The 9410-nt window shown below is 36.2% G+C and overlaps 1 protein-coding gene across 1 annotated transcript; it reads right to left on the bottom strand.

Moving 5' to 3' along the window:
• Nucleotides 1-5678: 5678 nt before the first annotated feature.
• On the bottom strand, nucleotides 5679-9173 carry LOC123203951 (radial spoke head 10 homolog B-like). Its single transcript, XM_044620447.1, has 3 exons — nucleotides 8132-9173; nucleotides 6969-7227; nucleotides 5679-6208 (listed from the first exon to the last, which is right to left on the bottom strand). Exons 1-3 carry the CDS (start codon nucleotides 8962-8964, stop codon nucleotides 6032-6034), a joined length of 1269 nt encoding a protein of 422 aa, XP_044476382.1. The 5' UTR covers nucleotides 8965-9173; the 3' UTR covers nucleotides 5679-6031.
• Nucleotides 9174-9410: the final 237 nt, after the last annotated feature.

The raw sequence follows: 9410 nt of genomic DNA on the forward strand, positions 1-9410 counted from the left end.
ATACAACGGGGCAGACTCTAGTTGTGTGCAATCTTGGCATTTTCATTGGTGAGTTTGATATTTGTAAGCATGACGCTTTTGTCTATAATTACACTTTTTATATTTTACATAATTTTTTCTTTCGTATTCGAGTTTCTTGAGAAGTTTCCGTCATTTCTCTCTCTAAATAGCATAGACACTAGCTCCCAAGTACCTTTTATTAATCACATGGCAAAGATCATCTCTTTTCCAATCTCTAGCAAGTTGCCTCGTATAGCTTCTCCAATCTTGAGGACTATAGCTCACATTGTTTGGGCCAATCACATTCCTCCAGACAAACGTGCTAAAGTCACATTAGAAGAAAATGTGGTCTATAGTTTCATCACGTGTTGCAAAGGTTACACGTTGCATTAGAGATGACCCCATATCTTACTAGCTCGTCTTTGGTATTGAGTCTTTCCCTCGTAGCAAGCCATATAATTAAAGAGTGTCTTGGGATGTACTTCTTATGCCACACAAGCCCATACCAGTTTACTTTGTTTTTTCTTTTGCGAAATTGCTCCCAAACCGATCGAATGGAGAACTTGCCATTAGGATGAGGCAGCCACTTCACGTTATCATTTCTCCCATGAGAGTTTACACCCACTTTCTCTTTGACTTCCATGAGTTCTCTAGAATTAGTAATCCGCCATTTCCATTGTCCATCTTCAATAATATCACTAACTTTAGCATATTTTCCAATCCCCAAATCATGAATTATACGATCTCTATATTTATTGCAAAGTGGGCCTTCAGGATGCTAATTATCATACCAAAGAGAGGTATGAGTCCCATTGCAAATAACGATTTAAGTTTTCCTCTCCATCTCAATTTTTAGTTTCATCAACTTTTTCCATAGCCAAGGGCTTTCCCCTCCCATCTTTCCTTCCCAAACATTCTTCCTTTTAAGTTGATTCCTTTTAATCCAATTCACTCATATGGAGTTACTATTCGATTGCAAGAGGTTCCACAAATGTTTTGCTATAACCGCTTTATTCCATTCTTTACTAGCTATTAAGCCCAAACCCCTTTCCTCTTTTGGCACACAAACCTTTTCCCAAGCGATTTTTGCCTTATGTTTATTCATATCCATACCTGCCCAAAAGAAGGCTCTTAATGTTGCATCAATCTCTTCAAGGATTTTGGGTGGAAGAATGAAGAAAGAAGACCAATATACTTGGATACTAAATACGATGGCTTTTATAAGAGTTATTCTAGTTGCATAAGAAAGAGATTTGCTTCTCTAAGATGTTATTCTCCCAGGGATTTTCTCCAACAAAGGCTTGCAATCCTCTTAGTGAGTCTCGATGACACCATTGGGATTCCAAGGTATTTAAAAGGAAGCTTCCCTTCTTCAAAATTTAGAACTCCTCTAATGTTGATTTTTTCTTCATTACTAACACTAGATATGAAGATATTACTTTTGGCATTATTTGTTAAGACCAAATCATTTATGAAAAGTATCCAACACATTTTTTACAAGTTTCACTACTTTACTCTTCGCCCTACAAAAAAGAATGAGGTCATCCGCAAAGTAAAGGTGTGTGATATTACTTTCCTTGCATCTTCAATGATAGGCAAAATCCTCTCTTGAGGACATATTTTTCAAGTAGGCACGAGAGAACTTCCATAGTTATAACAAAGAGATATAGGGAGATGGGATCCCCTTGCCTAAGTCCTCTTGAGCTTTTGAAGAAACCAACCAATTCCCTATTTAGGTTGATGGAGAATGATGGGGTGGATATATATTGCTTTATCCATCTCATAAAGACAAAAGACAATTCCACAACATTAAAGATGTCAATAATAAAGTCCCAATCCACTGTATCATATGTTTTCATGAGGTCAACTTTAATGACACATCTTTTCCTGTTCCTATCCTTCTTGTGGAAATTTAAAAGGAGTTCTTGATAGATCAAAATATTGTCCCCAATATTTCTTCGCCCCACAAAAGTTGTTTGGCCCTTGTTGATGAAATTTGGGAGGATAGTCTTGAGTATATTCGCAAGGATCTTTGTTATGCACTTGTAGATAACATTACAACACGATATGGGTCTAAAATCCTTGCAAGAGGAAGGATTCTCACATTTAGGTACAAGTGAGATGATAGTACAATTTAGTTCCTTGAGGAGTTGCCTAATAGCAAAAAATTGTTGAATTGCCTTACATACATCATTTCCAATAATCTCCCTGGTAGCCTTGAAAAACAATGCTCCAAAACCATTTAGCCCTGGGGCTTTATCATTACTCATTTCAAAGATCATCTTCTTGATGTCATCATTAGTGATCTCATTAGCCATATCTTCTTTTATATAATTTGGGACCTTATATTTTAAAAGGTCCTTAAGGGGTGGCCTTCCTTTATCCATATTTAGTTGGGCAGAATATCTTTGAAGTATTTTACAATCTCCTTTTTAATTTGCTCTTTCTCACTGATTAGAAACCCATCTTCAAGTTGGAGTGCATTAATAGAGTGTCTACTCCTTCCTTTGACGCATTTAAAGAAGTAACTAGATTTTGATCGCCTTCTTGGAGCCATCGGATTCTAGATTTTTGCTTCAATAAAGATTCCTTTACCCAACTTAATCTACACAACCCACAGGCTACCTAAATTTCTTTCTTAAAAAACTCTTCGTTTTAGGGGTTGTTGACGAGCTTATGTTATGCATCAACAGGCACATCTCTAGCATGCTTCACCCTTTTCCAAAATGCACTAGAACTCTGTTTTGTTGAATTCCCTCAAAGCCTTCTTTACCCGTTTGAGTTTACTAACCACTTTATACATAGGACTATCATTGATCTCTTCCTTCCATGCTTTTTATACCACAAGAGGAATCTTTCATGTTTTGCCCAAAAATTAAAGAATTTGAAAAGGGTCTCCTTCGCTCCCCCTCAACCCGACCACTCTACGATACACATAAAGTGGTATGAAAGGTTCTTAGCCTTGAAGATAACTAAAGGCCTAAGGAAAAGATCCCCCCACTTCTCATTTACTAAAGCCCTATCAAGCTTGCATGCAATTCTTCTATCCCCCTCACTATTGTTACTCCAAGTGAAGAAGTTTCCCATGTATCAAAGGTCATCAAGGGAGACCTCATTGCAACAATGATCAAAATCTTCATTGTGAGAATAATTCCTTAATTCCCCTCCTTCTCTTTTCATTACTTTTTCTAGTAGCATTAGAATCACCTAAGGCCACCCACAGGTCATTCTTGGTCACTCTAGCTTGTCTAACCATTTCTCCCAAAGAGCTTTTCTATTGCTTGGTTCATTCAAGCCATAAACAAAGGAGACAAAGAACTTGGTAGCCAAGTTCTTCAAAAAAGCTTCACAATGCACTACTTGTTCAAAAACATCAATAATTCTTACATTGATCTTTCTTGAGTCCTAAGCAACCCAAACACAACCTCGAGGATTAAGGTTGTTATTATGCACAAAATTCCAATTCCAAATCCCATCCCCAAACACACTCTTACTTACCTTAGAGATCTCTCCATCTCTAACCTTAGTCCCTAAATTGCCAACCAACACCAACTTATTAATAGCAATAAAATGTTTGACCTCCTTTTGCTTTAGAGAGGAGTTCAAACCTCTAATGTTCCATGCTCCAAAGCTATTCATTAGAAGAGGTGGGGTTGGGTGGAACATCACGAATTTTCTGAGCCAATCTCTTTTTTTTATTTGATGCTTATTTTACCACATTGTTCTGCCTTCAATTCTTTCTCATCAGCCTTGATTTTGTTACCAAGAGGAATGATGGATGAAGAGGCCAAATTCTCAACACTATTCTTTCCACCTTCAATGTTAGGATTAATTATTTTGTTTGGGTTAGAAGCTTGCACCATATGGGCAGTGCTCAACTCTCCTGTAACAGACGTCTCAGTAGTCATCCTTTCTTTGCCACCTGTATTCATCTCTGTTATGCTAGTGCAACAAGATGCCAAAGAGTTGAAAAACATTTGTGCCACCCCTAAGGATATTTTCAAAATCTCTGGATGAGACACCATAAATTTAGTACTCATCACCTGTCTTGCCGAATTTGCTATTAACCTGACTGCATTGCTAGAATTCTGAACCAATCCCGAGCTTTCATTCTCTTTATTTTCATCTGCTAAAACAGCGAATTTATTAGCCCTAGGTGCGATATCAGAAAAGCTAGCCAAATTCTCTTTAACAATATTTTTGCCTTTTGCAAGTCCAAGAATTTAGCCTTTGCTCTCTACCACTCTATGAAATTGCCCCTGCTCTGCCTCTGTAATCTTATTTGTATTGGCAGCCCCTTTTCTCATTAAAGCCTTTTCTAGTTTCTAAATGGGAGTCGTGCATTCCTCTCTTGCATGGACGAATTTTTCGCATGAGTAGCACATCAAAGGTCTCCAACTATATTCAACCTTCAACTCCACCATTTCCCCATTTGGAAGTTTTAAATCAATAGCATCCGGAAAGTTTATATTAACCTCCATCTCCACACATATTAGTTTTGCATGATATGGAAGAAATCAATAATATTTTTAAAGAATTTAAATATTATAGTACTTGTCAAAATATATCTAGATAAATAGAATAAAAATTTTAAAAACATTAAAACAAAATTCATTTACTTTATGTTATTATCACTGTCTTAGATCCTAGGGTAAAAATATTAGGAGTAAAAAAATTTTTTGATGCTAATTATTAACTTTGTTAATCGTATAAATAATGTTAAAAAAAATTATATTAGAAATATATATTATTTATGAACAAAAATATGGAAGAGTATACAAAGTTCAGAACAAGAGGTAAGTTACGGTAGTTCAGACAGAAAAAAGTCGTATATATGATCACTCTTGTACAAATGTAAGCAAAAAGTAGGTCAAAGTTTAAATTATGATGACTTTTATAATTATATCAATATTGATAATTATTTAGAAATTGTTCAAAGATATGGTGATGAAAAATTAGATGTTTTGACATGATAGAAAAAAAAGATAGAAAGTTTTCCTGTGTTTACCGTTATAGCTTGAGATCTACTACCCCTTCTAATGTCGACTATAACATCGAAATCTACTTTTATTGCAAGGGGATGCATGTTGGATAATAAACAATCAAATTTACACCCAAACATGGTCGGATCGATTATGTGAATGAATGATTGGGTCAAAAATGATTTCGAATCACAAATCAGGCCTTTGAAGATATCTTTGAAGAATTCAAAAATCTAGACCTTGTAAACGAATAGATGAATGGTATATATATCATATTTATATTTATGATTGTACATTATATAAATAAATTTATTTGTAATATGTTATAATATTTTTCGTCATATACCCATGACATTCCTCTGCCACAAGTGAAAAATTATCAATAAAATATTCAAAGTACTATCATCAGTTTTAATAATTAAAAAATTATTTGTGTTTAAATGATTTATATACATAAAGTTGTGTCATGGGCCTCATAATTTTTTTGGCTAGCCCGATTCGAAGGCCTGTAATTGTGCGGGCCTTAGGCCTAACATGGCTCATGAGTTAACACATTTAAGGCCCGACACAACCTTATATACATAGGGCCATGTTATGGGCCTCATGATTTTTTCAAGCCGGCCCGACATGGCCCCTAGGCTTGGTGGGCAATGCTAAAGTTGTCCGGCCCTACCCACTGACACCTCTAAATCCAAATACTAGCAAAGACTCACTCACATAACTATTTACATATTACAATAAGCAAAATAGATTAGGTCCCATTTTTCAAACCTCTCAACCTATGTACATGTTATTCGGGCAAGAAAAGAAGCATCCCATCTTGCTCTGCAATCAACCATCTAACTCTCATGACAGAAAGTAGTTCCAAGACCTTAATGCAAAAGAAATAACAACACACACCAAAAATCTGAGTAACAGCATGGTGAAAGAGGAGAAAAAGACCCACTTTCCCAGTGCTCTCGTGTTCAGTCTCTTGTCTGGTAAAATGAAAATAAAACTGAAATGCTTGTAGTTAATTGCATAAGAATGATCTAGACACCATTTGCCTGCTAAGGATCAAATGGAATTTCTATATCATCACTGCCATAGTGTGTTTGATTTTGAACAGCCTTTACAGATGCAACTCTCGCTGCATGGGCTGCTTTATTGGCAGCAGCAACCACTTTATTCACCCTTTCATCCACCTTTGCGACGTCATATGCTTTTGCAGCAGCTTGTTGTGCTTCCTGCTTAAAAGATGGTATCGTATATAAATTAACCATTTCAACATAAATTCAGTATGTTTTAACATTTCATCCAGAGGTCATAGGCATCTACTCACAAGAATAATAGGTTAAGAGCCAAAAAAGCACCAAATAATTGTAATGTAAAGTTGTTAAAACTACTGACTCAAGCATATACTTTGAGCAATTCTAGCATGAGAGTAATTATATATAACAAATTAGTTTTCATGTTTTAACCTAACCGTTAAACCAGTTTCCATGAGCCGCCCCACAGGACAAAAAGTGTAGATAAAACTAATTGATGCTAATCCAGATCTGAATCAGCTCAATCCAATTTAATTTCATAATTTTGCAGAAAAACCTTAGAATTAAGGTTTATGTTTCCCGCAAGAAAGGTTGAGTGCAGGGAGCACACAATGGACATGGATGAGGTGGTAGAGAAAAATATGGGATAAGGGTTAACAGTGTTGAGGAAATGGGCAGTGATTACGATGATGTGGGCAAGAAAAGAGTGGGGATTAAGGGAAGAGAAAAGTAGGGAAACATGGAAGAAATGAGTAGTTATGCAAAAGGCAAGTTTAAAATAAGGAGTTGTGGGAGGAAGGAGGCAACAAGGAAAGTCAACAACGAAGCACAGGCATAGAGAGTTTTGTCCTCTCCAAAGCCAGTAGCAGTAGGATTGTGCTTTCAGTTTTTCATTCTTTGTAATTTTTTATATCCTAGGATATCATCTCTTTCACAAAAAGGCAGAAAACAAAGTTACCTGGGAGGCATTCAAGACTTTGAAATGGTTGACAGGATAAAGAGATGCAGGATGTGGGTTTTGTGTGCTTGGAACATCGAGAACCCCATTTTGCCAGTGACCGTATTGCGTCTCACCACTTCTGAAAGTATACATTCCAAGACCCTGCCTTCTCCCCTCATGCCAGGCCCCCTCATACCGATGTCCATTCCCAAATTCATAAATTCCAAAACCGTGCATCCTGTCTGCAAAATATTCTCCCGAATATGTGTCTCCATTTCTGCATGGAAACAATGCCGATCATTAAAACAGAAAATCACATGTAACCAGTGTATTCATATTGCAGAAGGATCAATATTCCTTGACCAACAATAGTGTATGGAATGTGGGTTAGAAGTAAAACCACAAATTAAACATAAAAAGGGGAAGAAATGGGAACATCGAAACAATATCAACCAAAAAGTTGAAATATCTAACATTCTTCAGCACATAAAAGGTTAACTGAAATAATTTAAAAGACAATAAGCATAGAGTAGATGCACATGTGAAGATTAATATGCATAAGACTTTAACAACAAAATAAATGTTTTTCACTAGCTTGAAATCTTTCAACCATAACAGACCTTATAAAATTTGTTTATCTTGAAACAGAGTCAGATAAGCAAAATTGGAACTGACTGTGTTAAGACTGAACACCTAGCATTTCCTGAACTATAATATGGTAAAAGATACATTAAATTAGAAAGCCTACATATCACATAACACAAACCTCCTTAACTCTAAATACATATCTCTAGGCCGCCTGTAGACCAGTAACTGAAAAAGTGACATGAACAGTGATTACCATTTTCTACAATCTAGTAAAAACCAGAGCAAATGATCCCCATAATTGAACACCTCAAGAAAACATATGCCCACACCTCAATAAACCGTAAAAAACACAAAACAACTATCTTAACGCGCCACAGTAAAGCATCAGATACTGTACCAAATAGAATAAAATGCATCCAAAAACTACAGAAACATCCATTCACAAACCTTAAAAAGTTCAGATAAATTGCCTCTCAGCTTTGAATGGGCAACAACATACCATATAAAAGTATAGTGTGCACAAAAAATCCAATGATATCCATCCAATAATGCAATAAACACATCAAGGGAACCGATTATTCAATCAAAAATACCTGAAATGGTAATGACCAAGGCCATGCTTGACACCCCACTTGAATTCCCCAATATAAATGCTCCCATCCACACATGTATGTACTCCACATCCATGACACTGCCCATTAGACCACTCTCCTGCATAAACATCACCAGTGTAAAACCTATATGCTCCAATTCCATGCCTCAAACCTTGCCTATATTGCCCCCTATATCTGCTCCCTCTAGCCCATGTCTCCACTCCATATCCATCATACTTTCCATCAATCCAATCACCCTCATATCTCCCTTTTTTATAATAGTAATAAACTCCACTTCCTGAACACTTTCCTATATGAAACTCCCCTTCATACACATCCCCGTTACTGTAAGCTTTCACCCAAGAACCTGAAATTGGGTTCTTCGCCGGTTTTGGCTTTGATCCAATTGACCAAACAACAGGTCTAACAGGTTCTTTCCACGATGAGGTGTTTAAAGTAGTGAACTTTATTGGTAATAAGCGAGTGAGAACCAAACGAAGAGAAGGGAAACCAGGCAGTGCAAGCTTAAGAGATATCACAAAAAGGGTTATAAAAAAAGCAATTATAGAAAGGAAACTTAACACAATAAAACGGTGAGGATTGGTAACAAAGAAACAGAGAGAAGGAACTGAAAAGAGAATAAGAAACTTCAAGTGAAATCTACGCAAACCAAAACGGCAAAGAGTTTGAACAAGTTTGTAAGCAGAAGAGTTAGTGGTAAACGAGAAACACAAAAAGGAGTATGAAGAAGATTCAAGATTCAAACTTTCGTTATTTTGCAGATTGTTAAAAGATGAAAAAATGGGGGATGAAGAGAGTAATTGTGTCATCATAGGTCTCTTATGTGGAGTAGAAAGAAGGGTGATTTCATGGTGATTGTGAGATTGAGTTAGTGGGATTTGGATATGGAGTCGCCTTTGTCTTTGATTCGTGTTTTGTTGCGGGGTTAAAGAATCAAAACTGGTTCTTCCTGAGGTTCCTTCAGTGATATGATGTTATTCAGTTTTCTTTCTATGCATTTAGATAAACTGTCTCTCTATCCAAATCTCTTCCTGAAGGACTCAGTTTCGACTCGAGTATTTGTCTGTTCTGGTTTTGTACTTTTGTGCCGAGAAAAAGACAGAACAAGATGAATTGGCGTGTACAAATAACCCGTCCAGAACTGCCATCTTCTTCTTCTTCCAGATTATATCATTTTACCATAAACAATTATTTGTATATTTACACAAACAAAATTTTCTATTTAGAAAAGAAAACATCAAAATACTTTGAATCACAT

This window comes from Mangifera indica, chromosome 20 (assembly GCF_011075055.1).
Source record: "Mangifera indica cultivar Alphonso chromosome 20, CATAS_Mindica_2.1, whole genome shotgun sequence".
Lineage (NCBI taxonomy): Eukaryota > Viridiplantae > Streptophyta > Magnoliopsida > Sapindales > Anacardiaceae > Mangifera > Mangifera indica.

Bases quoted from the DNA above. Each gene is read 5' to 3' on its own strand.
- LOC123203951 (XM_044620447.1), bottom strand. From the start codon at position 8,964: ATGATGACACAATTACTCTCTTCATCCCCCATTTTTTCATCTTTTAAC. The intron at 7,228-8,131 runs GTATTTTTGATT...GTTTCCATGCAG, and splicing joins CTTGGTCATTACCATTTCAG to AAATGGAGACACATATTCGG. The intron at 6,209-6,968 runs GTAACTTTGTTT...TCTTTTAAGCAG, and splicing joins AAGTCTTGAATGCCTCCCAG to GAAGCACAACAAGCTGCTGC.